The 15972-nt window shown below is 54.5% G+C and overlaps 2 protein-coding genes across 3 annotated transcripts; one reads left to right on the top strand and one right to left on the bottom strand.

The window, feature by feature from the left end:
* The first annotated feature begins 868 nt into the window (after window positions 1-868).
* Window positions 869-9538, top strand: ALDH9A1 (aldehyde dehydrogenase 9 family member A1). The gene is made up of 11 exons (XM_075422480.1): window positions 869-1168; window positions 1552-1697; window positions 2784-2913; window positions 3227-3361; window positions 3851-4047; window positions 4887-5027; window positions 5770-5958; window positions 7028-7115; window positions 7481-7622; window positions 8162-8274; window positions 8685-9538. The coding sequence occupies exons 1-11, from the start codon at window positions 988-990 to the stop codon at window positions 8777-8779; spliced, it is 1557 nt and encodes a 518-aa protein (XP_075278595.1). The 5' UTR covers window positions 869-987; the 3' UTR covers window positions 8780-9538.
* A 260-nt stretch (window positions 9539-9798) lies between these two features.
* MGST3 (microsomal glutathione S-transferase 3) lies at window positions 9799-15212 on the bottom strand. 2 transcript variants are annotated; one of them, XM_075422482.1, is made up of 7 exons: window positions 15140-15212; window positions 13543-13612; window positions 13155-13278; window positions 12029-12102; window positions 11411-11468; window positions 10338-10410; window positions 9799-10035 (listed from the first exon to the last, which is right to left on the bottom strand). In XM_075422482.1, exons 3-7 carry the CDS (start codon window positions 13269-13271, stop codon window positions 9926-9928), a joined length of 432 nt encoding a protein of 143 aa, XP_075278597.1. In that variant the 5' UTR covers window positions 13272-13278; window positions 13543-13612; window positions 15140-15212; the 3' UTR covers window positions 9799-9925. The 2 variants fall into 2 exon arrangements, 1 of the variants encoding a protein (XP_075278597.1); XR_012764204.1 differs by lacking the exons at window positions 9799-10035; window positions 10338-10410; window positions 11411-11468; window positions 12029-12102; window positions 15140-15212 and adding an exon at window positions 14702-15101 and having other exon boundaries at window positions 13265-13278.
* Window positions 15213-15972: the final 760 nt, after the last annotated feature.

Below are 15972 nucleotides of genomic sequence, written 5' to 3'. Positions count from 1 at the left end.
CATGAAACACTTTATGGCAGCGTGGAGCACATGCAATACTGTATTAAATACTAAATACTGGATTAATTCTCATTAATAAGGATGGGGCACCTTTACAAGATTATTTAAAGATAAATCATGAGTGTGGAAGCTCTGTTCAACGCTCTGCGTCTCAAAAACAAGTAGTTGGCAGGTAAAGGAAAGCATCTGGTGTGTACTGGTGCTGCCTGGCTCTCAGGCTGTGTTTTTGACTTACTACTGCGCCTGGTGTAGCTACAACCATCCACGGGGAGCAGCCCTGGTCATGTAATCCTCCTTCCCCTTCTGTAGCCTCGCTTAGTTCAAGGGCCTGATCCCACAGCAAAGCCAGACACACCCCAGCCTGTTACCTGTGTAGTTTATCCTGCAGCGTACGGCTGTTGGATCCAACTAAGCTAAATCTGATCGACCGTGATGCCAGCCCGTGCCGTGATGGCTTCGGGAGGGTGATGGGCAGTATGGTGACCTTCCCTGCCGCTGTCAGCAAATCTGCTGATGCTGCATCTTGCCACGCTTCGTCACTTGGCAGGGAAGCATTTGCACATCCACGGATTATCTGAAAATTATTGGTTTGTTGCTGTGTTGTGGTTGCTTTCTGCTGTCGTGCAGCAGTTCCCTGAGGGTCGTTAGCCGTGAAGATGCACTGAGAACAGCTTCAGCTGCTGGAAGGTCTGAATTCTAAGAATCTACGGGATGGAATGGGAAATGAAAAAACAACTTTATGACTGCCAGAAAACTCTGGTTTTGAGGAAAAAGGATGTGCTTCCTTCTCTTTCATGGAGAACTTAAAAAAAAAAAAAAAAAAAGTTATACACCTCCGAGTTGCCAGGGGGAGCCCGAGCGCTGGGCAGGGCCGCGGGTTCCGGGGTGGGGCGGAGCCCGCGGCCCTGAGGTAAAAGGCGGCGGCGGTGTCCGGCGGGAGCGAAGCCGCAGGGAACTGGGGCTTCTCCCGCGGGATTTTTCCAGCCGATGCTGGCTCGGTCCCGGTTACCGAACCTGCTGCCCCGGCTCTGCGCCCTCCCACACAGCCTGGCCATGAGCAGCGTTACCGGCACCTTCACCATCCACCAACCCCTCAACTACCGGGCGGGAAGCCGCCTTCAGCCCGCCGACGGCGGACAGGCCGAGGAGGTGTACGAGCCGGCCACGGGTATGTACCTAGGTTTCAGGAGAAACGCTTCAAGGAAGAGAGAGTTGAGCTATGTTGAGGAAGGTGTAACAAAGTCCTGGAGCTGGTGGTGGAAGTGTAACAAGCTCCTGTGGGAAACGGAGGAGTTTTGTAACAGAGCTAATTAGTAACTAATTTGTTAGTTACAGATTCTCTACAGAAGGGCAGACCTTTAATTTAGTCTCTGAATTGCAATGCCTCTTCTGTAACCAATTACAAATCAGCGGGAACCGTGACATGAAGTTCTGTAGCCTGCTATAGGCTGGACTGAACTCTTTGGGGTTTGATGCACAATAAACCATAGTCCTCTGTGCTCCTTTTCTGAAGTTTCTGTCTTATTTATTTTCTATTTAAAATGGGCCCAGGTCGAGTGATAAGCAAGCTGCTCTGCTCTGGGGAGAAGGAGGTTGATCTGGCTGTGCAGAGTGCGAAGGCTGCCTTTAAAATATGGAGTCAGATGTCTGGTATGGAGCGGAGCAGGGTGCTGCTGGAGGCTGCCAGAATTATTCGGGTAAGCTGTGGGAGCTCGCCTCGTCTTATGGAGAGGGGTGGTTCTGTCTCTGAGCTTTCTTGTGGGTTAACGTGACTGCTGGGGGCTTCCAGCGGGACTTCCAGAACTCCAGGAGGAACGCAGGAGTTAAAACCCACCTTTGACCAGAAGACACAGTAGGTTGCCTCGGGCAAGGCTTCAGTCTTATCGCTGTGTTCAAGGGCAGCCTGTGCCTTCTCTGCTTAATTCTGTTAGAAGACATAAAACTGAAGCCATCCAGTCGAGATCTTTCAGGGATCATCCTTCTTTTCACAGCTCCAAAGATGAAGCTTCACTGCATGTGGTTTCAAAGCTGAAATTGTGTAACCATCGCATTGTTGAATTTTCAGCTTGTCGGACAGGATTGTTGTGTGACTGGAGTGTCCTGTTTTAGCAATGAAAAAAAAAGTAGGAATGCTGGTTTTGATCTTAGACACCAGATCATAAACATGGGAGAGAGAGGATACAAGTAAGCTAGCTTTGTCACAAACTCCTTTGTGAGATAACGTGTTCTTGGACATCGAAGTTAATCCTTATCGAGGCACAGATCTGTAAGAACCCAGACCTCCTTCCCCTAGGGTGTATTTTCATTCTGCCAGACTTGTGCGGCAGGGTAATATTTCTGCCTGGGAGGCGGTCCATTAAGGGACGCTTCCCAGCTGCGTTGCTTTGTCCGTCCTTCACCAAGCCTTCCTGTTCCGTTTTGATCTTGCTGTTTGCTGTTCCTCCCAGTTTAGTTCCGTGAATCCTAGTCGCTGTTTACCAGTCAGCTTCTCGGTTCAAGTTTGCTGATTTTTTAGATAAACAGGGCTGTTAAGCAAGACTGGACCAGCAGTGGACGCCAGTGGCTGTCTGTTTGACGTTCCCCTGTGATCGGTCGCTGCTGGGAAATTGATAAATGGCAGTTGGGAATGCACCTTCTAGAGATGACAGTTTCTCATGGCAGAGCCTGGCTTACTGATGGCAGAGCCTTATTTGGGACTTGCGTGCTTGGGAAGCCGCTGTCTCCTTGTGGAGTTCTACTACAGGCTTCTCTAACGTGTTGTCACTGCGCTGTGCCTCTCATAGGAGCAGAGAGAAGAAATTGCCACCTTGGAAACCATAAACAATGGGAAATCCATCTTTGAAGCCAGAGTGGACATTGATGTATCCTGGCAGTGCCTGGAGTATTACGCAGGACTGGCAGGATCTCTAGCTGGTGAGAACGTTACTGGAGTTTGCTCTTTACTCTCTGTCTCACCACTTGTGTTTCCTGGTAACTTCCATGGGACAAGGCCATCTTTGCAGTTGATTTCTCAAAGAGATGGGCTACTCCTTTTTCTGAAGATCTTGGAAGGATTTTCAGAGATCTCTGCCTAATGCTGCCATGCTCTGTGGGCACTTACGCATTTGCTGTGATGTTGCTGGGGTAAAAGTCGTGTGTCTCTTGTGAGATCTGGCCCCTGAGGCTCGGATAAGATGGGAAGAGGCTTTGCTCTTCTCTACTTTCTGGCTGTTTTTCTTCTTTGCAGGTGAACACATCCAGCTTCCCGGGGGATCCTTTGGGTACACTCGGAGAGAGCCCCTCGGGGTGTGTGTTGGGATTGGAGCCTGGAACTACCCTTTCCAGATTGCCTGTTGGAAGTCTGCCCCGGCCTTGGCTTGTGGTAATGGAGACTCTCTGCCCACACAAGCTTCTCTTTGAAGCCAAATGGTCCTGTAGAGGAGAGTGATTTTGGGGATAAAGTCTAGGATTACCTTGAAGGAGGTGTTGAAGGATTAGCAGAACCTTCAGGCTGTTACTCTGCCAGGACGGGAAAGGAAATGGAAGTGGGAATACAGCAGATGCCAAGAGGGCAGGAGCGTATCAGGAAAAAGCCTAACTGCTTGGCCTTGTATCAGACGAGGAAAGTCTCTGGAAACCTCTGCAGTGTGGGACCAGCAGCCCCACCTCCCCCAGCCCTTCCCAGCAGGAAGGTGCCGTTCTTCCCTTTTACTGGTTGCAGTGTTCAGCTGAAACCGTTTCCTCCTCTTTTGTGGGGGTTGTTCTGGGATGTGTTGGGGTGCGGGGTGGGGTTTTTTTGTTTGGTTGTTCTTCTTTTTGCTAAAGCAGTTTGGCTGTTAACCCCACCTTTTCTCTGTCTGGGTTCCCCTAGGCAATGCGATGGTCTTCAAGCCCTCTCCCTTCACCCCCATTTCGGTGGTGAGGTTGGCAGAGATCTTCACAGAGGCCGGTGTGCCCAAGGGCCTCTTCAATGTGGTGCAGGGTGGGGTGGCCACAGGCCAGTTCCTCTGTCATCACCCAGATGTGGCCAAAATCTCTTTCACTGGCAGTGTGCCGACTGGCATCAAGGTAAAGGCACCTTTGCGCTCGGGATAGGTAGTGTCTAGCCTTCCTGGTGTGTTGCAGACATCGATACCTCCTTGAGCTTTTGTGTGTGAGGCTTGTAAAGATGGGCTGCAAGTCGGCATTTCTGTGTCTGAGCAAGCAGCTTGCACGTACAGGGTTATACTGGGGCTCCAGTGAGCCCACTGGGCATGGGCTTGGGCACTCGGTTCTTTCAGAGGATCCCCTTGGTCGTCTTCACTTGTTCAGCCACTGGCTGCAGTGAAGCCTCTGGGCTGCTAAAGTGGGTATCTGCATGGGGAGGAGGGTACAAAGAACAGAGCAGCACTGGGCAAATGTGCAAGCATTTCTGGCAGTAGTAGTTCAACCTAGCTGCCTATGACCTGTTTTTAAGCAGGAGGTTAGTTTCTGTGAATTTCTTGCCCTCAGTTTAGTCTTAAAAAAAAACAACAAATCCCTAAAAAGCCTTTTAAAAATAAATTCTGATTTGAAAGAGGGGAAATGTTGCCACTTGAACTCTCCTCACGTGCGGGTACCTGTGGGGTGCAGTGTCACAGGTGCAGTTACAGCTGTCCTCTGGCTTTATGCTGAGCACGAGACTTCCTGCAAATGGCTCCTCAGTTTCTGTTGCTTTTATCTTTTATTATGGGTTAAAAAACCGAATCCTCTGAGACTGTTCCCAGTCTGAGCTAAACACATGTAGGAAACCCAGCTTGCCCTTCATGCTGGTTCTGTTGTTGGTGAAGGGCCCTGTGGGAACCCTCCCCTTGGGTGTCTCTTACCTCTCTCCACCAGCCTCCCATTTACCAGTGGTGACTTGCCTCTTCGGTCCTTGTTTCTCTCAGATCATGGAGATGGCAGCTAAAGGGATCAAACCAGTCACCCTGGAGCTGGGGGGCAAATCCCCCCTTATCATCTTTGCGGACTGTGCCTTGGAGAACGCTGTGAACGGAGCCCTCATGGCCAACTTCCTCACACAGGGCGAGGTTTGTGTCCATGGGGCAGGAGCGATCCTCTTCAGTGAGGTGGGGTGCTTTGAGAATGGGGCTGCAGAGCCAGCCTGCGACGTGGCTTAGTGAGGGATGCCCTGAAGCTGCCGTCGTGCCACACGTGTCCCTGTGCAGTGTCAGAAGGGATCAGGAGGGAACCCCTTGCAGAAGCCAGCGCGGGGTGTCCCAGTGGAGTGTGCCTGAGCTGATGCCCTGTGCTTCCTGGAACTGGAGCCTCTCTAGCAACCGGTTCCCAGCTCCACAGATGCTCCCGTGCCTTGGGTTCCAGTCTGGCCCACAGAGGTCAGAAGAGGCTGTGCTGGTGTCCTCTGGAGGGGCATAAGGTTCCAGTCTGGCACGCTGAGCCGCAGCCCTGTGGGACTCTGTCCGTCCCAGATCTGGGATCTCCACATGTGCTGCAGGTTTTGTGTAATCTTACTGGCAAATTGGCTTACTGGGATCATCGCTGGGAACTGAAATGGCTACCAAAGCTCTCTCCTGCTGGTGACTTGATGTGCTTTTGCTACCTCGTGGCATCAGTAACAATAAGTCCAGCACGGACTGTTCACCGCAGCGATGAGCAGCAGGGTAGTCTAGTCTGCTGTGTCCCCAGGGACAAGTTAGCTGATTTAGCAGCTGTAGAGGGGCTTTTCTGAGAGCCTCTGTAAGCAGGACCTGAGCAGGCAAGGACTGTGGAGTGCCATGTATCTTACTCTGAGCAGCCTGTCCTGCATCCCAGGTATGCTGCAATGGCACGCGGGTGTTTGTGGAGAGGAAGATACTGGATGTCTTCACAAAGGAGATGGTGAAACGCACCCAGAAAATTAAAGTTGGAGACCCGCTTCTAGAAGACACGCGGATGGGAGCCCTCATCAACCAGCCCCACCTAGATCGTGTCCAGGGCTTTATCAAGCAGGCGAAGGAGCAGGTGAGATTGTGATGCTGCCTTGTGACTGCCCTGAAAAGTGTCTCTCTCTTGTTAGACAAACAGACCAGCAGCTGCTTTCCTGCCCTGTGCCTTTCTAGTTAAGCTGTTTGTTTTGTTGTTGTAGTTGAATTACTCGATAGGTGTCTTGGGCCACTAGATTAAAAGTGACTCAGTGCACATCTCTAAGTTGACATTGAAAGTGACGTTGTTTTTCATATCCTCATGTTGCCAAGATTTAGAGGTTGCGAGATACCCAGCACAGCAGCATGTAAAATGAGAGAATCCATACATTTGGGCTGGTTTCTCTTCTAAAAGTTTTGATGACACCTTGCACACTGGGCTGTTAGCTCATTTGGGTTCCAGTTTTGTTGGTTGCAGAAAAAGCTAAGGAAGGATCAAAGGCCAAATTTACAGGCTGCTGGAAACAGTCTCTGTAAGAGCAAGAAGATCTAACCAGGCACTTCTGTTTTATCTCCAGATTTTATTGTAAAGCGTAAAGATGCTTTAAATGTCAGTGCTAGATAGGTGACTAGGTATTGCCAGTTTGGGGATGGGCTGGGGAAGGGGAGCTGTGTGTGAAAGCCAGGAGGGCTACATGAGGATGTGGAAACAGGAAGAGGAATGAGGATGGAGAGGAGAAATCCCAATCTCTGAATCGGGGCATTTGATGGAGGTAGGTGTTTCTTGCCAGGTGAAGTGTGAAGGGACTGATTGACTTGCTAATAAGGGAATTCACATCATGTGAAGATGTGGCTGTTAATGCGATGTCAGCTGAGGATCTGCTCCTCATTGTGGTTGCTTCCCTCCAGCCTACACTGGCTCCTGTGGCACTTGCACCCCAAACTAGCATTGTTTGGACTTCTAGGATGGGTCTCGCCTCCAGATCCTGATCTATCAGTGATGCTCTTGTCAGCAATCCTGACTTGGGAGAGACACCAGGGAGGGCACAGGCACGGTTTGTCTGATAGAACTGTAAACCCATCAGGGAGTATCGGCCAGCTAGAGCTGTGGCAGCTGGGCAGGATGGCCCTGGATGTGCCCACCTACCTTCTGCTTGGCTCTTTTTCAGGGGGCAGAAGTGTTGTGTGGTGGGGACCTGTATGTGCCAGATGACCCGAAGCTGAAGAACGGCTACTACATGCGACCCTGTGTGTTAGGTATGGTACTGCAGTCTTCTACGTGGATGTTGCTGAGTTTCTTCTAGGGAAAGCCATGTTCAGCGTAACCCATCTCTGTGTACATCCACCATGTGGACAGGCGCTGGTGTGGGTGTACTAGAGAGAACCGGGGCACCTAGGAACAGCGTCCAGAGAAATCTCTGCTGCTGGAGGGTCTGACGGGGCACGTGCAGTTAGAGCCTTTGCTGCCTTGAGATGCAGGAGGGGACTCGCTCCTCTGCTAGCCAAGCTGGTGGGGCTGCACAGTGCCGAGTGTTGTCTCGAGGGCTGTGTGGGTTGCCGAACGCACGGGCTGTTCTGCTGACTCTTCCTCCTGAAGCACATGTGCTCTGCCACGCTTCCAGGGAACTGCACAGATGACATGACGTGTGTGAAGGAAGAGATCTTTGGGCCTGTCATGTCCATTCTGCCGTTTGACACGGAGGAGGAGGTTGTGGAGAGAGCCAACAACACCAAATTCGGCCTGGCAGGTGGTGTCTTCACCAGGTATGACTGGGTAGCATGGAAGCGGTCTAGGGAGGGGAGCAGAAGGGAAATACTGCAGCAGCTTGATGCTCCTCTTGCGGTGCCTGGCATGGGCACGAATATCCCCTCCCAGAAAAGCTGGAGCAAAGGATTGCCAAAAGGGAACTTTGTAGCTGACTGCGCGTCTCCTCCTAGATTTTCCTGAGGGGTTAGGTGGGCCCAGCTGTCCTTCAGACTCCTTCCAGCCTGCGCTTGGCCTGCTGCCTGCCTTCCTGCATCACCAGGAGCCTGCCATGCTGCTGAAAGCTCGCAAAGATGGCTGTTGGCCGCTTGCCGCAGTCTGCTTTGTTGGTGTCCTTGTCCTGCCCTCTCAAATCAAACGTGGTTTTGAGCGTCCTTGGGAATAGGCGCTACATCCTCTGAGCGGGCAAAGACACAGTAGGGCAGGGCAGGCTCCAAAAACCACTGTGACCTGCTGGCCTTTCTCTTGTGGGATGTTAGCTGCAGGGAAGGAGGGGATGAGCGGGAAGGGATCTAGCCGAATTGCCCTTTTCCTGCAGGGATATCCAGAAGGCTCACAGGGTAGTGGCTGCTCTCAAGGCTGGCATGTGCTTCATTAACAACTACAACGTCAGCCCTGTGGAGCTGCCTTTCGGAGGATACAAGGCATCAGGTGAGCTCTGTTTGGCCTCCCCTGGGCTCGGCCCTCCTGCACTCAGGGTGAGCCTGTTTTGCTGATGATGGGTGTGGGTGTTCTCTTGCTGGGGCAGCAATGCCAAAGAGGCACTTTGCTGTGCCACTAAGGAGTGAATGCCATGCTGGTAGCTGAAGGGGAAGCTGGGGAATGGCTGCAGCTTTGTGCTGAGAAAGCAAGGAGGCGAGCTTTATTTTACCCAGCCTTGCTTGCAGCTGAGCCTGTCCAGTTATTACTCTGGGCATGATCAGAAGTGCTACTGTGAGGTGCACTTGCTCTGAGCGTGTGGCTTGTTCTCCCGGGTATGACTACGTGCTGGTTGCGGTGGGGTGTGAGCGGTATGTGGCACTGCCTGGGGCTGTGTTCTCACTTCTGGCTTGTCCCTGCAGGATTTGGCAGAGAGAACGGGCGGGCAGCCATTGAGTACTACTCGCAGCTGAAGACTGTCTGTGTGGAGATGGGTGATGTGGAGTCTGTGTTTTAGTGGCTCTGGGGCCTGCTCAGGGGAGCGTCAGCTGGTTCTTGCCCGTCAGCCAGAGATGTGGATCATGTACACAGCAATAAAGTGCTCTAACATTGTAAGTGCCGGGGGGGGGTGGAGCGTAGCTGGAGCAGCATTTAGCCAGCCTGCTCCTGCAAGGGGGGACGTACACACAGGGCGCAGCCTGTGGGCCTGCTCTGTCCTGTCTGGTGGAAGCTGGGAACCTCAGAGTAGGAGGTGGCACTACAGCTTGCAGCAGCAGCGTGTGTGGCTACAGAGGTGTTGGCAGAGGCCCAGCCCAGGCGGTTTCACCTGCTGCATGCCTGGAACCCCATTGCCTTCTACCCTCGGTCAACTTCAGTTTTGGCTTCTTACCAGGTATGATCCTACTCAGTGCACATCTGAGCTCTTGGACACGCTCATACCCTGTACCTATAGGCTCTGTCTGTTCTCTGACTACATAAAAGCCGGAAGGGCAGGATTGTTTATTCCCTCAAGTCCCCTTTTAAACACAATTTTTGTTTTTTCTGTCTGTACCTCACTTCCAAGGTGGGACAGAACATTGTGGGGATGGTGAGCTGATGCTGCCTGGGACAGGCGTAGCCCTGAGAATCATCTCCACCCACAGAGTACGGAGCACAACCAGAGTGGCAGCAAGCTTCAGCGTAGGATAGAGTGCTACCTTTCTTAAGAGAAAGCTATTTGACTTCTTTCCTATAGGCCTACTGTTCTTTATAAACGTGATGAAGCAACAACTTCAAATGTTTGCCTGCATCTTTTTTTAGTATTTGAATAAATATTAACTCTGTTCTGGAACGTCTTATTGCAGTGATGTGACTTGAGAGGTCTCGATAAGGGCTGCGGCTGTATGGGTTAAACGGTTGTATGATGGCTTTTCGGTGATCAAAATCATAAAAGCTGGGACATCTCTGCCCAACGGGCAGATTTCTGTAGGCCTACAAACCCAGTGTCATTCTAGCATTCTGCAAATCTTCTTAAGAAAACCCTCTATAACTTTAGAATGAAAGTACAGAATTGACAACTTCATTTTATTGAATGAGGAGACAAGAAAAGAAAAACAGGAAATGAAATGTTCTGAAAGAAATCAAAAATCTCTTTAGTTTCCCAGGCAGCCATCGTGATGCTCCGTTAGTGCTGGCAGATCCAGCCGAGGTGCTGGCAAGCTGAATGCACGCCTGTGCCCACCAGCCCAATCAGTGCCACTGAACTGATGGCCCCTCTCCTTCGGTTTTTCGGCTCTTGGAAAGAAAACAAGACAGGTTCTGTCAGTTCAGGAGCCCGTCGCTGAAGGACTGGCCCATCCTGAAAACTGCAGGGAGCGGGAGCTAGAGATGAAACTCAAGGCAAAAGAGCAGGCACCACAGCTCGGACGCAGTACCTACCCTCGGTCGGTGCTATCACTAGATTAGCACCCTTCCTATCGGCAGTAAGAGCCTACTGCAGTTAGCAGCCTGTGGACCTGCACCCCTGGGCTGGAGGAAAGAGCCCTGAGGCCGCTGTAGTTCCCAAGCACCTTCTGTTCTGCAGGGTCAAGACCCACCTCCTGTGTAGTAGCCGTAGGCGTAGAGGATTCTCCCCAGGATCCAGGTGATGCCAAGCCCTGTGGTAATCCGCTGGAGAGAAAGGAAAAGCATTAAAGGTTTTGGAGACTTGCTGCTTGCATGCGCTTAGCCGATGGGACCGATGGAGTGTGCGAGGGCAGGTTTTGTACAGGAGGAGTCGCTTTCGTGACGCATATGGGGAGCTAGCTTGTGATGTGCTGCAGAGCCTTGCTGTTGTGCCCGAGCAAGAGATGGTTTGTCATGCAGGCAGCAGGTGCCGAATCTCATTTCACCACTGTCCAATTCGTGAGCTAGACCAAGGGCCAGGATCTTGGAGGCAGCAGTTGCCCCAAGCCCCACTCCCCTGCCTCCAGCAGGCCTACAGCTATTCCTGTTGCAGGTGGTACACACTTCCGCCTTGCCTCTTCGTTTAGAGCTTGCTGCACGGTGGCTCCCCTTTGCCAGATTTGCCTGTGCTCCTTCCTTCCCTCTCTGGAAAGGAATATTAAAGAAGGACCTGATTTGTCTATTGGTGGCAAAGAAAGAGCATCTGGTTGTGGCCTCTCCCACATGCCTGCCTCCTCGGGAGCTGTCTGCATATTTCAGTTAAAAATAATCCAGGCTTTTTTCGGTCCTTCACCCTCCTCCTTTGGTGGTGGCAGTGAGTGGGAAGATCACCATGTTCCCCACCTATTCTTAGCAGATAAAATCCTCATGGAAGTGTGCTTAGAAGGGGGAGAAAGGGTTCCTGTCCTCCACCCAACCAGCTTTAGGCCCAGCAGGACCCTAGAGGGTGGAAGAACCAGGCAGGGATGGAGGGACCCTCCCCACTCAGGGCCTGGAGGCTGTGAAGGCTTCGGTTTGTCCACCAAGGCACCCGAAGGGGACTAAAGCTGGAGCAGCAGTAATGAGTTTTTAAATACTCGTGGTTCCCCTGCACAAGACCTTTGACACCTACGTTTTCAGAAATGCTGCTGCTTCCAGAGGGGCTCGGCCTGCTGCCCCCCAGCCTCCCCATGTTGGAGCAAGAGTGGAGTTCGGTCCTGCAGACCTGTGCCGTAGCGTCACTTACCGGGTGGAAGACTCCACCGGTGGCTAAAAAGAACAGGAAGGCGGGGTAAACTTCCAACCTGAAAGTGAAAGCGAGGATGTGGTGTTTGTCCTCAAGCTGCTTACAAAGAGGAAACTCCAGAAACACAGAAGCTGCGAGCGTCCCCGGCCAAGGTCTCTGTTGGGCCTGGCTGTTCCACGCTGCGGCCACAGATGGATAGAAGAGGGAGTTTGAACATGTGTAGACTTTTAGGGACTTTCCCTCTGCTTGTGCCTCTCTCCAAGGAAGGCCACCTATTTGGTGCCCTGAGCCACTGCTAAACACTACTTACCACCAGCTAACCCCAGAGCCCCCAGACAGGCTCTGCTGGAGACAAGATTTCTAGTGTCTTAAGATCCACATGTGGTGGCCAAGAGCTGGGCACTGGGGAGGAGGAGGAGGCCGCTTCACAGCCCCATCTCATGGATTAAGGCAGGATGAGGAGCCAGCACGGCCGTACTGCTAAGCCCGACACAGCCATGCGTTTTCCTCGGGTGTCGAGCCTGAACCCAAGCATCTGGCGGCAGCGAGTCTCCAACTGCAGGCCCTGCTCCACAGCCCTGTGGATTTCCACAGTCCGCGTCCACGTGTGGTACTCACGTGTTCTGGTGCGCGCGCTGGATGCAGTTGAATACACGCCCGTGTTCAGGATCTGTGCTGTACATGGTTGGATACTGCCAAAAAAAAATAATAAACCAGGAGCAAAGTGTGAGCGGGCACAGTCTGGGCGTGGGAGGCGGGCGTTCTCCAGCAGCGAGGAGCGTGCCCTGCAGCACCTCTCCCCAGGGAGTCCAGAGCTGCCTGGGTGTCACCAGGCTGTCTTGCATTGGCAAGTTAGAGCCTGCCTCCCGCCCTGCGCCCCGGAGTGCTTCATCGAAATTGCTGCTTGAGCCAGGGCAGCTCCTGAGCAGCCTGACGGCACCCTGGAGCTGGCCCCGCTTCAAACAGAAGATAGCCAGGTACTGCGTGACCTCCCTGTTTAATTCTCCTCCCAGGAACAGGCTGGGAGGACTCTGCCTTCTCCCCACCACAGAGCTGAGCAGGTGGCAGGAGCTGCCCCTCGGCTGCGGAGGGAGAAGTGCGAGTGGAGAGACTTCTGGGGAGAATCCAGCCTGAAATCCCGTGCACCACGCGCACCGGGCAGGTCTGCTGCCATCCTGACCTCGTGCAGGAGGAGTGGGGTCAGCCCAGCAGGCACCCGGGGCTGCTCTTGCACCCACCCCTGCTTCCCGCTTCCCCGAGCGGGCAAGGAGCAAGGGGCACAGCAGCCTCCACATGCCGTCGCCCTGCCTCCCCGGCGCGCCCCTCGACAGACACTACGGGAAGGTCCCTTGGTCACACTTCTTGTGACCGGGCTCGCGTGCTCCCTCAGAGCTTGAGAAACCCTCCTGTCACTTCTGCCCCACCGCCCTCTGCCCCCGGCGCTGCGTCGGCCGCCTCTGCAGGGAAGCGGACTGCGCGGTTTCTTCATCGTCAGTGTGGCCGAGCTCAAAGCCTTGCGCTTTCAGCCGGCTCGGTGCCAAGCGCCTGATCTGCCAAAGCCCAAGCTCTGACCCGCCGTCTGCTCCAGTCTGGAGAGCCAGAATGGCAGCTCCATCCCTTCGGTTTGGTAGGGCAGGAAATATCAGCCAGTCATCCAAACATAAGCAAGGTGTTACCTCGCTCGTCTGCAACACCCCCTGCAGACCGGCTCCGACCCCCCTGTTCCCCCAGCCTGAGCACTCACCTCCACGTTGTACTTCTTGCGGGCCTTGGCCACATTCACGGCGAGGTGCATGACCAGGACAAAGCTGGCAGCCCCAGTCAGCATGACGTAGCCGTACTCCTTTGAGAGAACAGCCATCCTGGTGCTGTCGGAGAAAGAGCGTCCGTTACGATTTTGGGGTGCGACTGGAGAAGCGGCAGCTCACCGCACGCAGGCAGCCGTGCGTGGAAGAGCTGCTGAGCGTGGAGCCAAGCCCTCCAAGCACGGGGACTGGCGGAGGGAAGGGAGAAAGGGTGAGCTGGGGAGGCTGCTCGCAGCCACTTCCAACACCATGGAGCTAGCGGCCACCAGCAAAGTCAGGAAACAGATTCAAAACAAACCAAAAGAGGTGTTTTTTCAGGAAACAGACCTGTGGAACTCCCTGCCGAGGGATGTTGTGAACGCTGGCAGTTTTCAGAGTCAAAGGGAAACCGGGCAAGCTGTGGGAATAAGAGGTAAATCGGGAATTATAATACAGACAAACACAAACTGGCTCAGAAATCCCCCGAGCTGAAAAGAGCTGGGCTACACGAATGGTTAGTTTGAACACCTAAGGTCATCCTTACATAAAATAATAATAAAACCCCACCACAACAGCAATAATAACGGAACCTTTTCAGTGCCCAGACACTGGCCAGCTGAGTGGTGCTCGTCCCCGCAGCTTCAGGGAACCCTCTCAGAGCCAGAAGCCAGCGAACAGCCCACAGCAACACGCAGCCGCTGGCGTTTACCAACATGGGCACCAGCGAGTCTACCGGCCAGGAGACACCAGGACTGCGTGGTTTGCATCCGACCAGGAGTATCTCCAGAGACGGAGACTCCACAACCGGGTCAGATCACAGAGCCGGTGCAAACAGCCTTCCTCTTGCAGCAGTGCCAGCACCCCACACAAGGGACCTTCGGGGACCAGAGGCTTTTCCTTCTCGTTTGCAAAGGGATTATTATTGATGGAGCAAGGTGAAGACATCAGCTGGGTTTGTCCAAGTGAAGTCTGGTGAACAATTATCAGTAAGAACATTGAAAACCTCAAGTAACTACAAAATGTCAGCGGCACCCACGTGTAATAGAGGTTAGCACCCGACAGATGAGACGCTGAAAATACAACACGTTCCCACCTGGCAGAGCAGGCTGATGGTTGCATTTCCCTCTTCAAACTACCAGGTTGGTGGAGAACCCCCGCCTGCCATCAAGGACGAGGCATTTTATCTTCACGCTGCTAAATGATAATCTGGGGTTTTACCTCGGCAGCAAAGAGCACGATTCGGTCACAGCCCAGCACCAAGCTAGGTGTATTTTACAGCTGCTACTCCTGCGCTGCTGGTACGAAACTCCACCGCGAGCCTTTGCTCCAGCAGTCTGGAGCCATATGCAGCGCGTCAAAGTCCACGGGGCTTTCCCGTCCCTCCGCGACCGCGCGCCTTGACGCCGTTTCCGCATTCTGGTGCCTCGCGCGTTTCGGCAACCTCCGTCTGCCGCCGCAAGGACTCTGCGGACGAGGACGGGCGCGGAGCACCGGACTGAGTTTGTACCTTCCAGGCGGCGACGTCGGAGGCTGCAGCCACGCTGCCGAGAGGCTCCGGAGCGCGGCGCAGCGCAGGCCGGGAGCTGTGGCCGAAGGGCTCCCGGGGCTGCTTCTCCCCCAGAACAAGGGCTCTGACCAAGTCCGCCGTCGCGCTGCGCTGGCACTGAGTCAGCAAAGCTGCCCGAGCCCCTGTGCTCCTGGCGGGGCCGCCGGGCAGCAGCGCGGCCTTCCTCCCCAGCCCGGACAGCCTCCTCTTCCCCTCGGCGGCGGGCAGGCGGGCTCAGCCCCGCACGGCCCGCGCTCGGCGGGGGGACCGAGAGGAAGGCGGGGAGGAAGGTCACGGCGCTCGCTCTATTTTTCGTTACCATCTATCGCGATAATCAGCACACACGTGCATTCGGTACACCCGTGTGTCCCCCCAGCTCCCCCCGGGGCCCCCACTCACCCTCCGGCGCGGCGCGGTGCGGGACGGGGCCGGGAGCGGGGCCGGGTCTGCCCGAGGCACCGCCCGCAGGCGGGGCCCCGCGGCGGCCGGCCCCGCGCTGCCGCCGGCCACGGGGGCCCGGGGGGCCTGGAGGGGCTTGGGGCCGGAGTCTCAGTGGGCTGTGACACTGTCCCCTGCCGGGGGTCTCGGGGGGCTGTGACACTGTCCCCTCTCGGGGGGGTCAGGGGGCTGTGACACTGTCCCCTCCCGGGGATCTCGGGGGGCTGTGACACTGTCCCCTCCCGGGGGGCTCGGGGGGTCTGGGTCACTGTCCTCTCCTGGGGGTCTCAGGGGGCTGTGACACTGTCCCCCTCCCGGGGGGCTCGGGGGGTCCGGGTCACTGTCCCCCCCCGGAGCCCCGCACACAGCTCCCCATCCCGAGCAAACCCCTCGCAGGCTGCGTGGGCTGGGCCGCGCTGCCCCATGTTTTTGTCGCACCCCCGAGGCAGGTGTCAGCTCCGATGGACGGTGCGATGGCTCTGCGGCCGCGCTGGCGGAAATCTTTGCCTGCTTTTCGCTTTGCTTTCACCGGATCCTGCAGCGGCGGGTGAAGGAGCCAGCGTTTCGCATGTGGAGTTGCTGTACTCGGTGGTGTAAGCAGGTATTTCTCCCGGCGACTACCGGTTGTGTCATGTGAAGGGTCTGACTTACATCTCCCCTTGTTCTGGTCTGCGTGTGCAACCCCGGGACCCGGCCATCAAAACACAAGCCGCTTCCAAGAACATCTGGAGTGTGCGTAAGCAATGGTTTTTACATCGAAAGAATTCTAGTTTTAGGGATATGTGACACAAAAC

This window comes from Opisthocomus hoazin, chromosome 6, assembly GCF_030867145.1.
Source record: "Opisthocomus hoazin isolate bOpiHoa1 chromosome 6, bOpiHoa1.hap1, whole genome shotgun sequence".
Lineage (NCBI taxonomy): Eukaryota > Metazoa > Chordata > Aves > Opisthocomiformes > Opisthocomidae > Opisthocomus > Opisthocomus hoazin.
This window is presented reverse-complemented; position numbering and strand designations above follow the sequence as displayed.

Coding starts and splice junctions, on each gene's coding strand:
- ALDH9A1 (XM_075422480.1), top strand. CDS start 988: ATGCTGGCTCGGTCCCGGTTACCGAACCTGCTGCCCCGGCTCTGCGCC. Junction 1,698..2,783: donor AGGCTGCCAGAATTATTCGG/GTAAGCTGTGGG, acceptor TGCCTCTCATAG/GAGCAGAGAGAAGAAATTGC. Junction 7,623..8,161: donor GCAGGTGGTGTCTTCACCAG/GTATGACTGGGT, acceptor CTTTTCCTGCAG/GGATATCCAGAAGGCTCACA.
- MGST3 (XM_075422482.1), bottom strand. CDS start 13,271: ATGGCTGTTCTCTCAAAGGAGTACGGCTACGTCATGCTGACTGGGGCT. Junction 12,103..13,154: donor GCAAGAAGTACAACGTGGAG/GTGAGTGCTCAG, acceptor TTTTTTTGGCAG/TATCCAACCATGTACAGCAC. Junction 11,469..12,028: donor CAGCGCGCGCACCAGAACAC/GTGAGTACCACA, acceptor TTTCACTTTCAG/GTTGGAAGTTTACCCCGCCT.